This window comes from Moschus berezovskii, chromosome 2 (assembly GCF_049115385.1).
Source record: "Moschus berezovskii isolate FMDL1 chromosome 2, NW_MosBer_1.0, whole genome shotgun sequence".
Taxonomy (NCBI): Eukaryota; Metazoa; Chordata; class Mammalia; order Artiodactyla; family Moschidae; genus Moschus; species Moschus berezovskii.
The window spans coordinates 9,959,497-9,982,047 of NC_142461.1; the positions used below are offsets into that span (position 1 = coordinate 9,959,497).

The 22,551-nt window shown below is 49.0% G+C and overlaps 2 protein-coding genes and 1 pseudogene across 3 annotated transcripts; all 3 read right to left on the reverse strand.

The window, feature by feature from the left end:
• Positions 1-486: 486 nt before the first annotated feature.
• LOC129537958 (small nuclear ribonucleoprotein Sm D2 pseudogene) lies at positions 487-3,637 on the reverse strand (annotated as a pseudogene). Its single transcript, XR_016039132.1, has 2 exons — positions 3,504-3,637; positions 487-1,053 (listed from the first exon to the last, which is right to left on the reverse strand). The product of XR_016039132.1 is annotated as a small nuclear ribonucleoprotein Sm D2 pseudogene (transcript).
• GPN2 (GPN-loop GTPase 2) lies at positions 3,504-12,843 on the reverse strand. The gene is made up of 5 exons (XM_055397851.2): positions 12,190-12,843; positions 11,493-11,649; positions 8,972-9,132; positions 4,967-5,097; positions 3,504-3,706 (listed from the first exon to the last, which is right to left on the reverse strand). The coding sequence occupies exons 1-5, from the start codon at positions 12,598-12,600 to the stop codon at positions 3,634-3,636; spliced, it is 933 nt and encodes a 310-aa protein (XP_055253826.1). The 5' UTR covers positions 12,601-12,843; the 3' UTR covers positions 3,504-3,633.
• Positions 12,844-12,962: 119 nt separating this feature from the next.
• Positions 12,963-20,047, reverse strand: GPATCH3 (G-patch domain containing 3). The gene is made up of 7 exons (XM_055397850.2): positions 19,567-20,047; positions 17,821-18,239; positions 15,960-16,134; positions 15,563-15,622; positions 14,774-14,895; positions 14,535-14,662; positions 12,963-13,959 (listed from the first exon to the last, which is right to left on the reverse strand). The coding sequence occupies exons 1-7, from the start codon at positions 20,045-20,047 to the stop codon at positions 13,743-13,745; spliced, it is 1,602 nt and encodes a 533-aa protein (XP_055253825.2). The 3' UTR covers positions 12,963-13,742.
• Positions 20,048-22,551: the final 2,504 nt, after the last annotated feature.

Genomic DNA, 22,551 nt, shown 5'->3' on the forward strand with positions numbered 1-22,551 from the left:
AAAGATGTTAATCACATTATTTATAATAGCAAAAAAAGGGCAACAACTTAAAGGCTAACCATGGGAGTCTGGATAAAAAATGTTTTAACCATACTATAGAATATTATCATGTAGACATTATAAAGAATTTTCTAGTTTTCAACAAGAACCTTCTGTACACACAGGGAGCTCTGCTCAATATCATGTGGCAGGCCTGGATGGGAAGGGAGTTTGGGGGAAAACAGATACTTGTATGTGTATGGCTGAATCCCTTTGCTGTCCACCTGAAACTATCACAACATTGCTAATCAGTTATATTCTAATATAAAAGTTACAAAAATTTTTAAGATCTTTCTAGTTCTAATTACATGAAAAAATATTAACTGAAAAAAGGTTATAAAGAAATAACAATATATCCCACGTATATAAATGCTATAGCTATCCCTCTGTATGTACAGAAAAATAGACTGACAGAAAAAACACAAAATATATTTATACATTTGAATAGACAATTTATTATTTTCTTTGAAAAAACGCACGATTTTATTATTTCAAGTACAGAGGGCAGGTCTTCGCAAAACCAGAGGGCAAGTTCTGACGGCAGGGAGGAGGCCCCTACTTGCCAGCGATGAGCAGGTTTCTCAGGACCACGATGACAGAGTCCCCACGCAGGAACATCTTGGAGATGTAGCGGTCCTTGTTGACTGGCTTGAACTTCTTCTTGCCCTTGCCACTCTTGGGGACCTCTGTCCACATTTCCTTCACGTTCTCCAGCACCATGTTGCAGTGCCTGTCGAAGGCCTTCACGCGGCCCAGGAGCTTCTTGTTGTTACGGCAGTTGATGAGCACTTGCGTGTTGTTTTTGACTGACTGCGTGAGCACGGAGAGTGGCCCCGTGTTAAACTCCTCCTCCTCCCGCTTCTGCAGCTCCTCTGGGGTCATCTCACTCTTGGGCTTGTTGAGGAGACTCATGATGACGATGGTGACCACGTTCTCAAGTCACTACCGTCTCCTCCGTGGTGTGCCTTCCGAACCGACAATTTATTATTTTCATTTTCCAAGTGTTTTCTTTTTCTATCAGGGGGACAAAAAAAGAAACCTTAAGGATAGTTGTCACTTGCTGTCAAATTGAGGGTAGTCTTTCTCCGGTGGTTTCAGTCACTGAGTCGTGTCTGACTCTTGCAACCCCATGGACTGTAGCCCGCCAGCCTCCTCTGTCCATGGGATTCTCCGTCCATGGGATTCTCCAGGCAAGAATACTGGAGTGGGTTGCCATTTCCTTCTCCAGGGAATCTTCCCAACCCAGAGATCGAACCCAGGTCTCCTGCATGGCAGGTGGATTTTTACCAGCTGAGCCACAAGGAAAGCCCAGTCTTTCTCTGACCCTACATATTTCACGCTGAGCAGACCTCACCTGGAACCCAGATGCCTCTGCTCTTCTGTATTGTGCTGTCCACCCTGTCCTAACAGGGGAATAGAAAATCATGTTGCCATCAGTGGGAAGCGGTCAGAGCTCCATTCACTGGAGGAGAAACACCCTTGTTGTCATACCAAGGCCTGAAAATAAAGCTTGGAGCGTCTCCGTCCTTCTCCACTCGCTGCTGCTGAGGGTGCTTGCATATGAGGCCGTAAAGTTCTACGTGACGCCCTTCTTCATGTGGTGTGCTTTGGTGGTGGCTGGGGCCTCTAGTTCGGGATAAGCATCAAAACCCCTGACCACAACTATTGGTACCAGCTTCAAACACACAGCTCCCACCCTCACGCCTTAACCGATGAGGGATTTGTCCAAGAGCCTGGGCGTCATGATTCCCGGGCTCCAAGCCTCACAGATGACTCACAGACAGCCCCAGGCAGGGCCTCCTGGCCTCAGTTTCCCTGGCTTGCCCTGTTGATACTCCCCACCTACTGTGTACAGTGTTAACAGGGGTGAGGTGCTTTGAACTCCTCAGATGAAAGAGGCGGGGGAAATAGCACCTAGTTATTATCCTGTAACCCGCCAGGCGTGGGAGTCGAGGCCGACTGCTTTCATACTGTTCCAGTCCCAAGAGCCTCCTTATAGCCCCTTCCTCTCTGCCTTCTGCTCTGATGGCCAAAACTAAGAAAGCAAAGCTCAGTCATCCCCATCTCAAGGCCACTTCAGAACAGTTCCCCCTGATTTATGACTCAGGAATACTCTGCTGTTGCTGCTGCTGCTAAGTCACTTCAGTCGTGTCCAACTCTGTGCGACCCCATAGATGGCAGCCCACCAGGCTCCCCCGTCCCTGGGATTCTCCAGGCAGGAACACTGGACTGGGTTGCCATTTCCTTCTCCAATGTGTGAAAGTGAAGTCGCTCAGTCGTGTCTGACTCATAGCGATTCCATGGACTGCAGCCTACCAGGCTCCTCCATCCATGGGATTTTCCAGGCAAGAGCACTGGAGTGGGGTGCCATTGCCTTCTCTGCAGGAATACTCTACAGGTGTCTAAATTCTTTCTCCCGATTGGCTACAAATCCCGTGGGAGAAGGGGCTGTGACTTTTCACCACTAAGGATTCACCATTTAAGAAGTCAGCAGACTGAGTGTGAGAGGCAGGCTGACCGAGGTTCAAACTCCTCAGTTTTCTGTTTCCTCGTGTAAAGTGGGGCTTAGCACTATTCCCCATCTCCTCTGCACCCCTAGGCGTTCCTGTGCGAGTCATATGAGGACTCTGTGTGGAAGCTCTTTGTGAAATGGGAAGCCCACCCCATGTGTTAACAGGCCTGAGTGTCAGCAATTAAGACTGCCAGCACAACTGCCATCTGTCCCCTTCTGCCTCCAGGCTACAACTGAAAGAGAATTAAAAAAAAAAGAAGAAAGACAAGAAGGCCTGGGGCGCCACCTACTGGTTGAAAATACAAATCGCACCCAACCAGCTGCAGCACCCAACCAGAAGCAAGTACCAACCTGCAGTCATGGTAATTTTTGCCACAGCCTTTATGGTAACATGTTATATACTAATTATTTTTTTTTCAACAATTCATTTTGTACAAATAACTTCATTTAAAAGTCAACTTTAATCATTACTATAAATGGAAAACTAATTAACACTTGCCCCTCAAAAGAACTGTGAAATAAATACAATGAAAATAAAACATTGCAAGATCTGCTAGGAAGTGGTGCTTGTTAAAGATCAGGCTTGAGCTCACTGTTAGCCCTGAAGATGAACAAAGGAGAACAACTTGGAGACTGAGTCACCCCTCCAGCATGTTCCTGGGCTTGGGGGCGACGCTGCCCTGCAATACCAAGAAACAAGCCTCTTCTGAGGAAAGGTGGACTTCCCACGTTTCCACCTCCCTTGGCCAGGGTGGCTGAAGGAAAGTTTGGAAGCCACAAGAAGTAGAAAATAAGCTCTTGTATTGCAGCACATTCCATCATAGCCCAAGTGGGTCAGTGCTGAATGCCCGGTGGTAGCGCCCAGAGCTCACAAGGGTGTGACTGGTGCTCTGCTTGGCAACACATCTGGCTTCAGGCCAGAAGTCCTCTGCAGGCCTGAGTATCCCCGCACCTGTCTCCCAGCTCTGGCCTGGAGGGCTGCTCTTGGATCTGCAGCCGCTGAGCTGTCCAGCAGGTCACTGGGAGCTGCCATCTCCCCAGTGCTGGGTCATGTGTCTTGTCCTCTGGAGCTCAGCTTGCTGCTACAGCTGCATGGCCTCCTGCTCCACCGACTGCTCTGAGGGCACCAGGTACTTCTCCTGGAGGCCCAGGGTGCTGATGGGGGGTGGTTGTCAAGGCTGACAGCACAGGCAAGGATGGGGAACTGGTCTGGGCAGGATCTGATCTTGGTGATGCCTGCCTCCTAACTGTGTCTGGCAGGTTCCTCCCATCCTGTTCCCTTCCTCATAATTATAGCTTCAGGCCACAGGGACCAACTGGTCTGAGAAGTCCCCTGAAGCATCTGGACCCACATGCTCCCCTTTGTGCCCCTTCCCCACACTGCTGAGCAGCAGAGGACTGGAGCGCGCCAACCTTCCAGCTCTGTGTTGTGGCACATGCTTTGGAGCCATGCCCCTCAAACATGGCACAGCCCTCAGCTCCCATCCCTGCTACCCACCTGACAAACCTGAGCTCTCGTCTTCCTTTTCTTGCCTCAATGAGCACAACCACCCCTGAAAGGTCAAACTGTTAATTGCTTAGTCATGTCTGACTGTGACCCCATGGACTACAGCCCATCAGGCTCCTGTGTCCATGGAACTCTCCAGGCAAGCATACTGGAGTGGGCAGCCATGCCCCGCCAGGAGTCAGACCCATGCTCCTCCATTAGTCAGAGGTTTTCCCCATCCAGGGATCAAACCTGCATCGCAGGCACATCCTTTAGCATCCAAGCCACCAGGGAAGCCCGACCACCACCCCTACCGCCTCGGAGTCTAACTTCTGCTCCACCTCCTTCTATCCTATAACCACCTGGTCACCAGCTCTGGTTGTCTGTCTCCTTAGTATTTTTCCCAGGCCACACTCTTTTCTCTATTCTCACTACTAACATTTCATCCGTTCTCACCTGGAGACTAAAAACGTTCCTGCTCCCAGTCACATCCCTTAAATGCACTTTCTGTGCTTAGAGGTGCTTTTCAAAAATGGACAACTGATCGCATCATGCTCAGCTCATCGGTAGGATGCTGGTTCCCACCGGCCACCCAGAGACTGAAGTCCACACTCCTCCACTGCCCACCTCCCTTGACCACTGCATCTCCCCTTCTCCTTCACGTTCAAGACACCAGGCAAACTGAAACCCCTGTGTCTCTCCCAAGTGACCAGTGCCCTTTCATGGCTGGGCCTCTGTATTTGTTTCTCCTTCTGATCAATGTCCTACTTTATCCTCAGGTACAAACAACCCTGAAGCCTTCCAAGAGACCAGCCACCAGGGAGCCCACTGTCAACAGGAAACCAGTCATCTGTAAGGGCAGACGTGGCCACTCCTCAGCCCCTGGCCTCCCACTCTTGGCCGTGGTGAAGGCTAGTGAGGAAGGATACGAGGAAAAGTGGAAGTCAGCTCCCATAGCGGCAGACATCATGGCCTCCAGGCTCCGCTGCTCCTGGACCCCAAAGCAGTAGCCGTTGGCTTTATCCACAGCCTGCAGCACCCGCTGGATACTCTCCTTGTCCTGGGCAGGAGGAGAGAAACAGAGATATGTGGAACTGAGGTTGTACCAAACCAACTGCAGTCTCCAAATATGCCCCCTCCATCTTGCCTCGTGAAGCCTCTAGTCCATGCAGCTTCCTTGGCCTGGAATATACCTACAGTGTCCCCAGAGGCCCGGCTACACCCCATCTTTCCTGATTACCAACCCACCCAAATTAGAACATAAGCTCCTCCATGCACACTCACCATCCCCTGGGTTTATCCCCACTGTAGCTGTGAGCCTACCATCTTACTATAAACAAGTTAGTAACTCCCCCACTGGACTGTGCACCCCTTGAGGTCAGGACTTGTTTGCCCAGGCATCCCCAGTGCCTGGCATAGCACTTAGCTAACAGCAGGCATCCAGTAAATATGTACGTAACTTATTTGCTCCTCCATATAAAAGTAGTAAGGATGGTCCCTACATCACATGATGGGAAAGAGATCAAAACAGTGCATGTAAGAGTCCTCAGCACACACGCACACACACACACACACACAGTCCCTACATCACATGATGGGAAAGAGATCAAACCAGTCCTCAGCGCGCGCGCGCGCACACACACACACACACACACACACACGATGGGAAAGAGATCAAAACAGTGCATGTAAGAGTCCTCAGCACACACGCACACGCACACACACACACACACACACTGTCTAATACAGAAAGCCTTCAACAAGTTGTAAGTTGTACGATTAATATTATAGGGTTCACCTCCTCATTGTAGAGGAGAAAAGTGTGGCATTAAACAGAAGAGACAAGTTCTTTGAAGTCCACCCACAACAGAAAGGAATCTAACAGGCACCTTTGTCTCCCAGGTTCCCTTTGCAGGGTACAAGGTGAGAAGCACAAGGGTTGGGTACTACTTAGAAAGTCAACAGACAGTCGCCTATCTGGAAAGAGCCTGAAAGACTTGTCCCTGGCCTCAGTCAAGTCCTTTGCTGGGGACTTTCTGAACTCATCCATTTTCACACAGAGGAGGTAACATATGTGGAGAGAACCCAGCAAAACAGAACAGATAGGGCCAAAGTCTGGTCCACCCTCTTTACAGGAATCCTGCCTCCCACTGGTCTCAAAACCAATGAGACTGAACGACAGCTGAACCCAGGACAAAGACTACTGTTTGAGGCCTCAAAGCCGCCCACATCCTTGGTCTGGAAGTGCGGCCCCAGGCACTTCAGAGCCAGTAGCCAAGGGAGGAATCCTTCTAGGGCCTAGTACAAGCACACCTTGGAGATACTGTGGGTTGGGTTCTAGAGTATTCCAATAAGGCAAATCCCATGATCAAGTGAGTCACAGGACTATTTCAGTTTCCCAGTGCATATACAAGTCGTGTTTATGTTATACTGTAGTCTACTAAGTGTACAATAGCATTGTCTAAAAAAAAAAAATTACCTTAATGAAAAAGTACTTTATTGCTAAAATGTGCTAACTATCATCTGAGCTTTCAGTGAGTCATAATCATTTTGCCAGTTGAGGGTCTTGCCTCCATGCTGAAGGCTGCTGACCGATGAGGGTGGTGGTGGCTGGAGGCTGAGATGACTGTGGCAATTTCTGAAAATAAGACAACAGTGAAGTGTGCAGCATCAATTGACTCTTCTTTTTATGAACCATTTCCCTGTAGCATGCAATGCTGTCTGACAGCATTTAATAGCATGACAGGAGACCTTCTTTCAAAATTGGAGTCAGGCCTCTGAAACCCTGCTGCTGCTCTAGCAACTGAGTGCATGTGACATTCTGAATCTTCTGTTGCCATTTCATCCTCCACAGCATCTTCACCAGTTTAGTTTCCATCTCAAAAAACCACTTGCTTTGCTCATCCCCGAGAAGGAATTCATCCATTCAAGTATTTTCATGAGAGTGCAGCAATTCAGTCACAGCTTCAGGCTCTTCTAATTCTAGTTCTCTTGCCACTTCTACCAATCTGCAATTATTTCCTTCACAGAAGTTTTTGAACCCCTCAAAGTCACCCACAAGGGCTGGAATCAACGTCTTCCAAACTCCTGTTAATGTTGATATTTTGATCTGTTCCCATGAATCACAGATATTCTTAATGACATCTAGAATGGGGATCCTTTCCAGAAGATTTTCAATTTACTTTGCCCAGATGAGCGGAATCACCATCTATGGCAGCTATACCCTTCAGAAATGTATTTCTAAATACTAAGACCTGAAAGTCAAAACGACTCCTTGATCTATGGGCTGCAGAATGGATGCTGTGTTGGCAGGCATGAAAACATCTCCATCACAGACCCTGGGTGAATAGGTGTCTTGTCAATGAGCAGTAATATTATGAAAAGTATCTTTTTTTTCTGAGTAGTAGGTCTCAATAGTGGGCTTAAAAGATTTAGTAAAACATGTATACAGATGCGCTGTCATCCAGACTTTGTTGTTCCATTTATAGAGCACAAAGTAGATTTAACAGAATTCTTAAGGGCCCTAAGATTTTCAGAATGGTAAATGAGCTCTGGCTTCAACTTAAAATCACGAGATGCATCAGTCCCTAACAAGAGTCAGCCTGTCCTTTGAAGCCAGGCACTGACTCCTTTCTAGCTACAAAGTCCTAGATAACATCGTCCAGTATAAGGCTGTTTCGTCTACACTGAAAATCAGTTTAGTGACGTCACCTTCATTAATTATCTTAGCGAGATCTTCTGGATGATTTGCTGCAGCTTCTCCTTAGCACTTGCTGCTTTACTTACATTTTCATGTTACTGGGATGGCTTCCTTCCTGAAACCTCAGGAACCAACCTCTGCAAGTTTCAGACTTTTCTTCTGTAGTTTCCTGACCTCTCAGCCTTCAAAGAACTGGAAGGAGTTAGGCAGGGATGTTCTCTGGGTTGGGCTTTGGCTTAAGGAAATGCTATGGCCGGTTTGATCTGTTCAGACCTCTAAAACTTTCTCCATATCAGCTTTCTGATACACTGAAAGATTTCTGCTGTGCTTTCTTACCACTCCTGTGTTCACTGAAGCAGCACTTCTGATTTTCTTCATGAATTTTTCCTTTGCATTTACAATGTGGCAAACCGTTTCGCACCAGAGGCCTAGCTTTCGGCCTTTCTTAGCTTTTCAACACGCCTTCCTCACTGATTTTAAGTATTACAAGCTTTTAAAGACCCACTCCAGTGTTCTTGCCTGGAAAATCCCAGGGACGGGGGAGCCTGGTGGGCTTCCGTCTATGGGGTCACAAAGAGTCGGACATGACTGAAGTGACTTAGCAGCAGCAACAGCAGCTTTTAAAGTGAGAGACATCAAGCTCTTCCTTTCACTTGAACACAGAGGCCAGTGCAGGGTCATTAACTGGCCTAATTTCCACATTGCTGTGTTTTAGGGAATAAGGCGGCCCAAGGACAGAGAGTGAGATGGGAGAACAGCCAGTCAGCGAAGCTGTCAAAATATGTGTCAAAATCCACACGCCATCTGTGGATTAAGTTCACTGTCTTACATGGGTGTAGTTGATGGTGTCCCCAATGATTGCAGAGAGTAACATCAAAGATCACTGATCACAGATCATCATAACAAATGATAATGAAAAAGCTTAAAATATTGTGAGAATAATCAAAGTGTGACATGGAGACATGAAGTAAGCAAATGCTGTTGAAACATACACTGTTGAATGCAGGGTTGCCACAAACCTGCAATTCGTTAAAAAAAAAAAAAAAAGCAGTAGCTGTGAAGCACAGTGAAGCGCAAACAACCGGAGAGGCCTCAGGGACTTCTCTGCCGGCCTAGCAGGAAGCACTCCGAGCAGTCACTGCCCAAGGCTCAGGCTCAGTCCCTGGCTGGGGATTCCACAAGTGGCACAGCATGTCCAAACAGAGAGAGAGAGAAAAAAGAAGTATGCTTGTACCTGGATATTGAGAGGGATGAAGGACACCAGGCTGTAGTCTTCAATGAGCTGCACCAGTTTCTCGTTGAGCTGCCGGTAGTGGCGGAAGAAAGGATCGGCAGCGAGGTGGTCCAGCAGGTAGGAGAGGTCCAGGACCTCTGTGTAGTAGTCCAGGTTGAAGGCTAAGAAGAGGAACTGGTTAGCACAGGGAACTCTACTCGATATTCTGTGATGAAGATAAACCGCAATGGAAAGAAGACGAAAAAGAAGATATATGTATGTATAACTGAACCACTTTGTTAACATAACATTGTAAGTCCATTATATTTCAACTGAAAAAGAAGAGAAACGGTGTTAGGAGCAGCTGGCATCAGGCGAAAGAGCTGAGATCAGGGAACGGATTTTTTTCTTTCTTCCTTTACCTTCATTCACTCACTCATTCATTCAACAAATATTTCTTGAAGCAGTGAAATGAACTTACTAAGAAGAAAACAACTGATTTCACTTGTTGGCTCTGCCTTTTACTGGCTCCGTGGGCAGTTACCCATCTCATGAGGCTACTGTGAGGATTAACTGCTATACACTGTAGTGTCTGGTTCAGAGAAGTGCCTGATCAACGGTAATAAGAATGAACATGTATCAATAACCTGCCTCACGAGGCTCACAGCCAGGCAGTGCCCCCAGGACCTGGCACACACACTCTAAGTCATCTATCTAGCAAGCTGGCCTCTTGGGAAAATGACTTTCCCTTTCTGGGCCAATTCCTTCTTAGCATAAAATGAGAAGATCAGAATAGATGACTCAGAGGTCCCTGAACTCAGTTCTATGAATACAAACTTCCTCTTAAGAGAAGGAAAGTGGGCCTTCCCATATTATCCATTTCTGCCTGGAAGACTCAGGCAGCTGGGAACTCAGCAGGTCTGTCCCAAAGTCAGTTGAGGGAATCTGGCTGTCGGGACCAACTGACTCACACCCTGAGCTCTGCTTTCTGTATTCTTACCAACCCTGATTAGAAACTGACACCACTGTGCCTGCAAGGAAGAAAATGTGGGCATTCCAACAAACTTCTTGGATTGCCTGACAGGTATGTTTCTCACTGAGAATGGAGAAACTGCAGCCAGGTACACTGGCGCTTAGATTTCCTCTGCTAACATGCTAGCTGAGTCACTGACCTTGGGCTATTCATGTAACTTCTCTGGGTCTCAACTGCCTGATTTGGTGTGTACCTCAGTCTCTTGTGAGGCATGAATCAAAGCTAGAAATGCAGAGGACAAACATGCAGCCATCTGGAATGGAGGCTGTGAAGCTGGGAGAGAGGATTGCAAGGACACAAATATGTACACAGATAAAATGGGGTGGCTGGGCTTGCCAAGAGATGGACCAAGACTCTGGGCTGAGGTGGCCCCTCCAAGGTGCTGACATCCTTCCGTGTCCCAACTGGCAGCCAGTCACCCTCCCTAGACAAGGCCCTGACACTTCACTCTCCCCACAACCTCCTTTCAGCTGTTCTTCTCTACGTTCCTTTGTGGCTGAAGATGGTATTTAGAGAACTGATGCTCCAGTCAGCAGAGCACTAATTTTGCAGGAGAAAAATGCTGGCTGTTAGGACCCTGGGCAACACCCCTGCCTCGTGCCAGCCTGCTTTTCCCTCTGTTGTTCCCACCTTTATCCATTCACTGGCTCAGCCATTCTTAATTCCTCTATGTCCAATCCACCAGCAAATCCTATTTCTTGAGTTAAGTTTTATATTTATCTCCTTCTCTTCATTCCCACTATTGGAGAAGAAAATGGCAACCCATTCCAGTGTTCTTGCCTGGAGAATCCCAGGGACGGCGGAGCCCGGTGGACTGCCGTCTATGGGGTCACACAGAGTTGTACACAACTGAAGTGACTTAGCAGCAGCAGCTTCATTCCCACTAACCACTGCCTGGGCTGCTGCAAAAACCTCCTACAGGATCTGTTTTCATTCTTGCCTCTTTCAATTCACAAAGCAGCCAGAAGGGCCTTTTCAGTTCACGGTGTTCTCCTGCTTCATATTCACCAATGGCTTTCCTCTGTATTTCAACACTACAGGTTTTAGCCCCCGCCCACCTCTCTGACCTCACTTCCTAACACTCTCTGAGCTACCCTGGGCTCCCCCTCTCCCCACCCCATTTCCCTTGAACATAGAAAGCTCTTTCCCGAAGGGCCTTTACCCTTATTGGACCCCCTGTCTAGGATACTTCTGCCTTGATTGGCTCTTCTTACTATTCTGATCTCAGCTCAAACGGTACAGTTTAAATCCTCGCTCTCACTCACTCACTATCCATCATTTTCTTCTAATTCCTTCATAATACATATCACCATCTGTAGCTCTCTTGTCCCCAAAACCCAGAAGAGTATCTGGCGTGGAGGGGCACAAAATAAACGGGCGGGGTGAGATCTGCCTGTGGCTACTACCACCAGGCCATACACGATCCCTGGAAGCAGCTTCCTTTATCAGAGATCTCTGCATCACTCCAGCCCAGCTGCTGCCCTGGGTTGCCAGAATGGGATCTCTTACCCAGCTTCCCATAGTGTTCAATGAGGTCCATCTTGGAGAGGAGGTTGACGTGGGGCAGCTCCACATGCAGCATGGTGGCCAAGGAAGTACACAGTACTGAAATGAACTTGGCAGGGTCTGTGCAATAGTGAGAATCCACCAGGTGAACAGCAGTCAGCTGGGAAGGGAGGAAGGGAAAGGTTTGAGAGTGGCCTGGAGAGGCAGGGAACATTAGGGCCTCTGCCCCTCCCATCAGATTGGGGACTTCTGAGGGCAAAGGGCAAGTCTTCCCATTAGTCTCCTCCTCCTCCATTCTAACAGCCACTGCTAACCCTTATCCCAGGAGAGGTGGAACACTTTTTCCTACAAGATGCCTTGCACTGAGCCTCCCAGTGGGCACGGCATCTGACTCCACTGTTTCACATTCTTTCGCCCACCAAGTCACAACAATCATCATGCCACTTTCCATTTAAACCCCTTCTATAGTCCCAATAATCCCATTTTACAGATGAGAAAACTGAGGTTCAGAGGGATTAAACAGACTTGCCCAGGACCACACTGTGTGGAATCAGTGGCAAAGCCAGAATTCGAACTCACACTTGTTTTACTTCAAAGCCTCTGGGCCCCTCCCTCACTGAGGGGCATCGGGGCGTGGCATCTGTCCTCCCTGTTTCAGTTCTTCCATCTGCAAAATAGGCCCGCCAGACCCCAGACGCACCCTGAGGTCCCACTGCGTCATCTGGGAGAAGATGCTGCGCAAGGCGCCGTGGTGCGTGCAGAGCTCCACTTGGCCAGGGCAGTCGAAGAGGAAGTAGTGGCCGCGCAGGGGGTCGAGCTTGGCACGCAGCCAGTCCAGGTTGGCCTCCAGGTACTCCATGCAGTAGAGCAGGCCGCCGTTGGGGCCCAGCTGCAGCGCGTCCATCACGTCGCCCAGCCCCACCAGCTCGCCCACGTCCACAGCGCACTCGTACGGCAGCCCCTCGTTGGCTGGGTCCATGTTCACCACCGCCACGCGCCGGCCCAGGGCGCGCAGGAACTCACTCATGCCCAGGCAATATGTGGTCTTCCCCGAGCCCGGCGGGCCGATCACCGCCTGCCCAAACGCCGTGGTCGGAGCGGCTCCAGCCATGCGCGGCCGGCACACGGCCCCGTGCGGAGCAGGTGAGCGCGGCAGGGGACGGAAGCGGAAACCACACCAGAGACGAGCTCTGAGGGCGACGGGATCTCCCAACGTGCGCTTCACCCCAGGGCTGGCGGCGATGCCCGGGGGTCGCCTGAGGAAGAGGAGGGAACCCGCGCGCTGCGAGGGGACCAGTTGGCAAGTACCGACGGGCCCGGCACCCGACTTCCGGATGACGCCGGGAAAGGCCGGCCCGGAGAGGAAGTCCCGCCCTCACGGTGACGACACAGCTTGGCGCCGGGAGCCGTGGTGACGCTAGGGCGTGGGGCCGACTTGGGGGCCCTGCGGGGACCTTTCCGGGGGTTTCCCCACCTTACTCCTGGCCCAAATCCGAAGAGAAAGAGAAATTCGGTAGTTAACTTTTTTATTCTCCCGTCAGGTCGCAGACCCGGGACATCTGCGGAAATGTCCGCTGCCCCGGCCCAGACAGTGAAGGGTAGACACTGGAGGGCCCGCCCCAGGACCGTCTCTCAGGAGCACGAGCCCTCTCCTCTTCCGTGTCCTTAACCCCCCTCTTTCTGGGCTTCATGGTAACCTCCTCCCAGGAAGGTACTGCTGATAACCTCAGTCAGTCCAGCTTTTCAAGGGGCTGGGGGAGGCAACAGAAGCAAGCCCAAAAAATAGGAACTAGGGTTAGGAGACCAAGGAGTAACAGCCATTCCGTTCCGTTGCTCAGTCGTGTCCGACTCTTTGCGACCCCGTGGACTGTAGCCTACCAGGCTTCTCCATCCATGGGATTCTCCAGGCAAGAATACTGGAGTGGGTTACCGTTTCCTTCTCCAGGAGATTTTCCCGACCCAGGGATCGAACCCGGGTCTCCCACATTGGAGGCAGACGCTTTAACCTCTGAGCCACCAGGGAAGCCCAGCCATTAAGCCCTTTCATTAAAGAGGAGGATATAACGGGGGCTTTTTGTAAAAATGTCCCTGAGGTAGACAACCAGAAGGCAAGTTCTGAACAAAGCATCCTGAACAACGTGCACACTGCTGCTCCCAGAGTTCTTTCTGCCTTCAGTGGAAGATAAGGCTGGGCACAGGGCTGCCACTGTGCAGTTATGAGTGATCCTGATTAAGGGGGAGTCCTTGAACCTGTTACTCAGGCTCTGAGAGGCTGTTCAAGGCACGGTTGGAACTCCTCACAAAAGCCACGTCTGTGCGAAATTTCATGCTGGTGGGTGGCTGGCGGCGGAGCAGCGATTCTCCTTGGTCCTGGGGTAGGGGCTCATCGTAGACGGTGGAGATGAGCCCCAAGGCAGTTCCACGGGGCCTCTTCGTTTGCCCAAATGGCTGGAGCTTCTCTCCATGGTACCTGAATCAAAAAAAGGGCTCTCAGTGAGAGGGCTGCTCTCAGGCTGGGAAAGAACAGAGTAATAGCTACTACATATCTTCAGTTCAGTCACTCAGTCGTGTCCAACTCTTTGCGACCCCATGGACTGCAGCATGCCAGGCCTCCCTGTCCATCACCAACATATCTGGTTTGTCCCAAAGACAGAGCATTGAAATCTCCTTCCCCCTCATCTTATCTGTTGATGGTGCCAGCAACCAGGGGCCTCACATAGTGCTTTCATTTTAAATAGTACACAAAATTCAGAACAACTGTTACCACTTTGTGACTTATAGTCACTCCCTAACAGCAATCATCAAGTCCAAATTCCTCAGACTTGAGGGAATGACTTCCCCAGGAGATTAATCATCCTTAATCAAGCTTGAGGACTTGGTCTTAAAAAGACTAGTGCCAGATCTACTTTTTCCTTCTAATTCTGCTTTAAAGTTCAATCCCTGGGGGGTCTCTAGCACCCAACCCAGAACCAGAGGGAAGGGGGAACCAGGGTACAGCTGAAAGGCTCACTTGGGCTCCCAGGGAAATCCCTCAGCCATACTCACCCCAATCCACGCTTGCATCTGGGGTGCTGGCCGTCATTATCCAGGGCATCGGGAACACCTGAGCACTGGCTGCCCAGGCCCTGGCCCTCAGCCCAGCCCTGCTGTTCCAGCACCTTCCGCCCAATGCCCTGCAGAGGAAAGAGAGAAGACTCAAGACATGGGGCTCCTGTGGGGGCAGGGGAGGGAATGGGGGTAAAGAAGGAAAAGAAAGGGGTCAGTGGGATGGGCACAATGCTCACCTTGGTATGGCGCTCGAAGGTGCCCACCTGGTGTCTGAACACAGAGCCGGCCTCCTGGCCATCACGGAGCCTCCGTTCCAGACGCATTTGGACAGAGTCTCGGGCGTCTTTGTCTCCACCATCTGAGGAAGCAGAGCCCAGTTTGTGGAAGGGTCTCTCTCAGCAGAAGTAGGGAAAATCAAGTTTCTAGGCCCTCCTCACAAGATTTACATATTCATCTTTATCGTGTGTCATTACTGTGTTTCTCTCATTAGACTGGGAGCTCACCAAAAGTAAGAACCATGGCTGACCCATCTTACAAATGGGGAAAAACTGGCGCAGAAAAGTCACAGAGCCAAAAAAATGAGAGATGGATTTAGGACCCAGGTCTTCACCTCCCACTCTGTAAATCACCCTAGGTCATTTTTTTTTTTTTTTGGCCACATTGCACAGCATGTTGGGATCTTAGGTATCAAACCCAAGCTCCTGCATTGGAAACGGAGTCTCAACCTTAGGTGATTCTTGACTCCAAAATCTAAATTCTTAACCAGAGCCTGAACTCCTGACCCTCCCACTCTACTAGGGCTTGCCCATCAGAACCAGACCTCCCTGAGGGCTGTGCCCACATGTCCTTCCTCCACACAGAAAGGAAAAAGACGCTGCCCACCACCAGCACTTAATGCACTCAACTAGTGCTCTTTTACTCAACTGGTGCCCTGTCTCAGACGCTGCTAAGCAGGTCTGGTAAAGTGTCACTGCACAGCCAGGGCACCATTCCATGTCTGAGCACTGCAAGCCCGGGCCCAGTACCTGCGTCGTAGTACACGCTCATGTCCACATCCCAGTCATCAGCTGTCTGTTCATCAAAGTCTGCAGAGAGAAAAGCATCAAGCAGAGTGAACCAAGGACTCTCAGTTCTATCAAGTGTTAAATCTAGACTCAGACACACATTCTAGAACTTGGGGCGTATATTCACGCTTCTCCTCTGGGTGGGGGGGCGTCACTCACAATTGGAGGAGGGCATTTTCTCTCCACTCCCCTGACCCCCCACCCTAGAAAGGATGGCTGGTCTCTCAAATACAACAATGTAAGCCTCTTTCCTAGCCCTCTAGTCAGGCTCACCGCCAGGGAACCCACCGTGTGGAGCAGAGCGCCCTGAGCGAATGTAGCAGGGACCACCCCTGCCCTTGCCTGATGCTAGCATTACCTCCTTCCTCCTCCTGCCAGAACTGGGCGTCGGTGTAAAACACCAGGCCAGAGCCGCCCTTCTCCCACTTGAGCTCGATCTCCTCCTCAAAGAGCCGCTCAGTGGTCCGCTCCTGCCCCGTCACGTCCTCATGCAGTGCCTCGTGCCGCTCCCACTCCTCACCCCGGTCGTCGTCCTGGGAGAAGGTGGAGAGAGGAGACCTGCCTGTCCAGCTTCCTGACCTGAGGCCCACAAGGCAGGCAGCTCACTGCACAGGAGGTCCTACAGATGGAACCTCAGCTCCATTCCTCCCAATTTCTTGGAGAAGCAGCACGTGTTTGGTCCCTGAGGCCTGACCTGACATCTCTCCACGCCCTTAGTGTTTCTCAACATACTTGGCCACTTCCCCTACTAGTCTTTTTTTTTTTTTAAGCTGCACCACACGGCAGCTGGGATCTTAGTTCCCTGACCAGGGACTGAACCTGTGTCCTCTGCATTGGTAGCACTTCCCGGGCATCCAGTCATAACCACTGGACCTCCAGGAAGTCCCAAGCCTGACTCACTCATATCGTTGCACTTTTGGTCACATCGCTCTCCCTGCCTCTCTGCCCTGTTCTCCCACCACCACCTCTTCTACACTTGTTAAATCCTCCTCATTCCTCAAGGGCTATTGCTCACATGAAGTCCCCCACACTGAGGCCCACAGCACTCTGGTCTGTGAACTTCTCAGTGCTAATCAATGTACACTGTTTATGCCTTTCTACATTATGTCACAAAGAAAGAAGGGACAAGAGCTAATACCTACTGTCTACTGTGTCAGGCCCTTCACATACGTTAGCTCCTTTAATCACCACAACAACTCTGCGAATAAGTGCCATTATTTCCATTCTACAGATGAGGAAACTTCTACTTAGTGAAGCAAAGTAATTTGCCCAAGATGGTACACCAAGAGAGGGGCAGCACTAGCCTGCAAACCCATTCTCTACCATGTACCCTTTGCAGATACTGGTTCTTCCTCTTCAGGGAGACTGAAAGCTCTTTGAGGGAAGGAAATGAGCCTTAGAGTGTCTCTGGATTCCTGTGCTAGCCCCTGTGTTTACAGCTGCTTGACTGGACTTATGGAATGATAGAATGACTCCTGGCTTAAAATCCTGGGGGCCCCCCGCCCCATTTAAACTCCAGGAGGTCTCAGGAATCACTGCTGCGGAGTCGGTGCTGGAGAAAAGGCAGAATAGTACCACACTGAGGATGTGGTCCAGATGTGTTAGTAACTCCGAGCGGGGAGCTTGGAAGACATAGATCAATTGCTTTTTACACAAGGTATGCATTACAAAAAAGTTTCCCAATATATAACAAAATCTCCTGATTTAATGTGTGAACAATGAAGTTTGGAGAAAGAGGTAAAAGAAATGTCTCTTTCACTGATGAGGTTAACTGGAGACTAGCGTTCAATCCACAGACTCAAGGTCAGAAAACAGAAGTGACTTCTCAACAACATAATGAAAGCACACAGAGGTTAGACAAGGAGTGAAGGGGAGTGCGTTCACATCCTAGCTCTGCCTCTTCTTCCTTAGATGATCGTATCTCTTAGTTAGTAGATTTCATCAATGAAAGAGACCCTCCTCACATTTCTTCTGAAGCAATGAAAAGAAGATGCCTTTTGAGAATCTTTGGATAAAACTCTGGTCCCTTTTCCAAAAGAAACATATACCTGCACAAGCAAATGCAGTTTTATATTCAATGTCAGGAAGTTCAAAGTCTTTAGAAGCCTCCTGAGGACCCCAGGTTTAGAACTCTTGGAATACACAATTGAAGAGTGGCACTAGCAATGCGTTTGCCACTCTAAGCTGCCAGCAAGGACAAGATGGCTCTCCGTACTCACGTCATCTGAGTGTGACTCTTCTTCCTCTTCCTCTTCCTCCTCTGGCTCTTCACAGGAGTTGGATGGTACGTCTGCCAAGCAGCTTCCCTGGGGTATTTCCTCACCCTCGGCTGTATACACAAACTCTTCTTGCTCCACAGTCTCTGAGTCCTCATAAGTGAAGGGCACATTGCCGTAGCGCCGAGAGGAACCTGTCTTGGGGAACTGAAGCTGAAGCTGGGTGATGATCCGAGGTGGTAGGCGGCAGGCCCGGATCAATTCTAAAAAGACCCGCAGGGGAGTGCCAACATTCCCACTGGGCATCAGCACTGGTGGATTCAGCTCTGGCAACTGCCTCAGGTCAGCCAGTGTGAAGGCTTCACTCCTAGTCTTGCGACTCTGCAGTTCCTTCCGGGTCTTGAAGGGAAAGGAGCCCAAACCTTGGAAAGCAGGGAGAAGAATGGCACTTGAAACCTGAAAGTCTCCAGCCACACATGAGCCAGAAACTGGACAAGGTTTAAATCCTTTCGCTAATACTGTTTCTCCCTTTCAAACTTTTCCAGAGTCCCTTCCTGTTTCCTGACCAGAACCACTTAGTAATTTTATGCCATTTCTCATGACCTTGGTAATCACACAGGTTTCTTTCAGATCTGGTTCCTGATGACCTTTTGATTCTCAACTGCCAACTAACCCTCACCCCATGCACACCCTCATGTGTTCCAATCACATCAAACAATTTAACATGCCCTGAAAGTTTCATGGACTTCCACATTTCTGTATCTTTGTAAATACCATTTACTTTGAATATCATTCTGTCCCACAAACTCCTGTTTATATTTCAAGATCCAGATGAAAACATTTCCTAATCCTTCTAGGAAATCGGTTTCTCCTCTGTCATCTCACAGCAGTTGGAGATAAAGAGCACAGGCTCCGGAGCAAAATGCCTGATTAATATTGTGACTGTCATCTTGTAACATAACTTCTGCATCCTTCAGTTTCCTCACTTACAAAATGCGTAACAATAGCTCCTGCCTTATAGGACTGTTGTCAGGAGTCAATAAGAAAATGAAAGGTTTAGAACAGTGCCTAATAAGGAAGCGCTCAGTAAATGTTAACAATTAGAATGGCATCTCTGTAACAATTATCTTTTTATAAATCTGGGTTCCTTTTTTAATTCTAAGCACAGACTGTGTCCGACTGTTCTCTACATACCAGCTAGAGTCACACTCAGTCTATCAATACAGGCTACATTTGTTGAATGAATAAATTAGAGGGCCCTGCACTGTGGTTCCTGTTTCTATATCAAAGTGATTTCCCAAGAAAATGGGAACAGTCCAAATAAAAAAACCTTGTCTCTTCATTTGCACCTTGCCAGAGGAGCCTGGCATGCTGCAATCCATGGGGCTGCAAAGAGTTGGAGAGTGAGCAACAACTGCATCTTGCCAAGAGAGGACTAGGCGGGGGACAACAAAGAAGGGGCAACAAAAACAATGCTTGACTTCCTTTTCACCCCTCTATGTCAGTGCAAAATCGAAAGGATCTAGGAATAGATTTATAAATTGGAAAGATCATCTGAATAGGCCTCTGTTTCCCCCCTCTCCCCAAGTTCTTCTACCGTGCAAGCTAAGCCTGAAACTTTGTCCACAAATTTAATCTAAACCCCTGAAGAGCCCTAACGAGGGACCTAACTTGTCCTCATCACTCCTCAGGAAAGGTGCCTCTGTTCCAGTGCCTGTAGGCCAAGTCTAGTCTCTTTCCCGCAGGTACCTGATGCCTCAGTAGGTAACCGAAGTCTGCGGATGAAACAACGACCAGGTAACCAAGTGCCCTGAGAATCCAGCCACCGGCGGCCCGAGTACATGCGGAGAAACCTCTGGGCTTGAGCGGCCCCCCGTACAGAGACAACACAGCAGCAGGTGCGGGTCCGGGTGGGGTTAGAGTCCTGAGTGGAGAGAGCACCGGCATCGTTGAGTGAAGTCTGGGCAAGACCCTGGCGGATAGGCGTTGGGGTAGAGTTAGCAGCAGCCTGGGGAGGGGCCCGTTCAGGCCGATGCCGGTAATGGAAACAGAGGAAGCCACAATCGCGCTGTTCCCGGAACTGACTAAAGTAGCTCCGAAGCTGGGCTGACCGCAACTCCGCGGGGATACCGCTCACGACTAAATAAACAGCTGCCTCCTCTTCTGCCTCGCTGGACACCGCCATCTTGGCTGTCACATGATCGACTGGAACCAACTCTCGCGAGAACATCGCGAGCCGGCGCTGAGGCGTAGCAGTACTGCGTATCCCGTGATGAGTCAGCCGGGATTGTGGCTATGGAACGAAGAGCTGGGAAGGTTCGAACGAAGTCGAAGCCCCGGATTCTCTTTTTCTAAATGATTTGTGGGAGTTCACCAGTGTGTTTCGGGAGAATGAATGGATTAACGACTGAAAACGCTCTAAACTGATAATTACAATTAGGTTTGGGAAATTTTAAATCTTGTAATTATCAGTTGAGAGCGTTTTCAGTCGTTAATCCATTCATTCTTCCGAAACACATTGGTGAACTCCCACAAATCATTTATTTTATTTTTTTTAATTTATTTTTTTTTATTTTACAATATTATATTGGTTGGTTTTGCCCTACATTGACATGAATTCGCCCCAGGTGTACATGAGTTCCCCCTCCTGAACCCCCCTCTCACCTCCTTCCTCCCTTTATCCTCCCTCTGGGTCATCCCCGCACACCAGCCCCGAGTATCCTGTAACATGCATTGACCCTGAACTGCTGCTTCGTTTCACATATGACAACATACATGTTTCAATGTCATTCTCTCAAATCATCCCACCCTCACCCTCTCCCACAAAGTCCCAAAGACTGTTCGATACAACTGTGTCTATTTTGCTGTCTCGTATACAGGGTTATATTTCCATCTTTCTAAATTCCATATATATGTGTTAGTATACTGTATTGGTGCGTTTCTTTCTGTCTTCACTCTGTATAGGCTCCAGTTTCATCCACCTCATTAGAACTGATTCAAATGCATTCTTTTTAATAGCTGAGTAATACTCCATTGTGTATATGTACCAAAGCTCACAAATCATTTAGAAAAAGAGAATCCGGGACTTCCCTGGTGGCTCAGTTCCCTGTTATTTTCATGATACTGGGAAGCCGCGAATATGAGAGGGCTTTCCGTACTTATTTTCAGTATTCATCTTTGTATGACTTTCACATAGTAGATGCCTAGGGAAAGCTGGTTGGTTGTTGGAGGCCTTGCTGCCTTTGGAAGGGATCAAGAAATGATCCTTCCCAGGGATCCTGCATTGTGGAGGACCTGGGTTCGATCCCTGGGTTGGGAAGATCCCTAGGAGAAAGGAATGGCTACCCATTCCAGTATTCGGCTTCCCTGGGGGCTCAGCTGGTAAAGAATCTGCCTGCAATGCAGGACACCCGGGTTCGATCTCTGGGTTGGGAAGATCACCTGGAGGAGAGCATGGCAACCCACTCCAGTACTCTTGCCTAGTACTGGATGGGATGGCCATCCATTCCATGGCCAGAGAAGCCTTGCAGGCTGCAGTCCATAGGGTTGTACAGAGTCAGACATGACTGAAACAACTAAAGGCAATCCAATTGAAAAGTGGGTTGAAGACCTTTCACAGAAGAGAAACACATCCAATTAATAATGAAAGATACTCAATCTCCTTTCATCGAGGAAATATAATGAGACCCACTTCATAGCCAGCAGATTGGCAAAAACATTTTAAAATCCTCAAATCCTCTCTTAAATCCTGAAGATGTAGAGCAACTGGAGCTCCCTTACACTGTTAGAAGTGTAAACTGGTACCACTGCTTTGGAAAACAGTTTGGCATTACCCTGTAAAAATGGAACTCCACATATCTTTTGACCCAGAAATCCCACTTCTAGTGATAGGTTTTGTTTTTTAAAAATTAATTATTTGGTTGCCCTGGGTCATCATTGCGTGTGCAGTCTTTCTCTAGTTGTGATGTGCGGGCTTCTCCTCACAGTGGCTTCTCTTGCTTGGAGCACAGGCTCTAGGTGCATGGGCCTCAGTAGTTGAGTTGCCTGGGCCCAGCTGCTCCGAAGCATGTGGAATCTTCCCAGGCCAGGAATTAAACCTGTGTCCCCTGCTTTGGCAGGCAGATTCATATCCCCTGTACCACCAGGGAAGTCCTCTAGTTATACATTTTAAAGAAATTCTTGCATATGTTTATCAGATGTACTGACAATGTTGAACCTTGCTCAAGCCCTGTGAGCCCGGAAAACAGTGAAAGTTAAGAAATCCCCTCCACCCTTTTGTGTTCTGGAATCAACTTACTGCAAAGAGACAACCTTCCTTTTATGACTTAGATAAAACTCATGGGTGCCTTCTTGTTTGCCTACGGCAAGGTTGGATACAGACTCCAAATTTCAATTCTTTGCCTCATAAATGCTTAGGTGAACTGCTTTTCCCCACAGATCAGTAAGAACAAAATGATCGTTAACTATAGTTTAGTTAAGCTTCTCTCCTTCCTCCAGGTCCGTGAACTTTGTCCTGTGTTCCTCTCCCCCAGCTTGAGTTGCCTGCAATTCCTCCTTAACAGCCCCCTTGCCCCCAAAGAATAGTCTGGGTTCAGGGTAAAACATTCTGTGACCTACTGTCCCATATACCATTCCCGATCATCCCCCTTTGTCACACTAAGTTCTTTCTAGCCTTATTTACTCCTCCCTATGAAAGAAAAACTCTTTGCCTGACCCTTAAGGCACATGTGGATC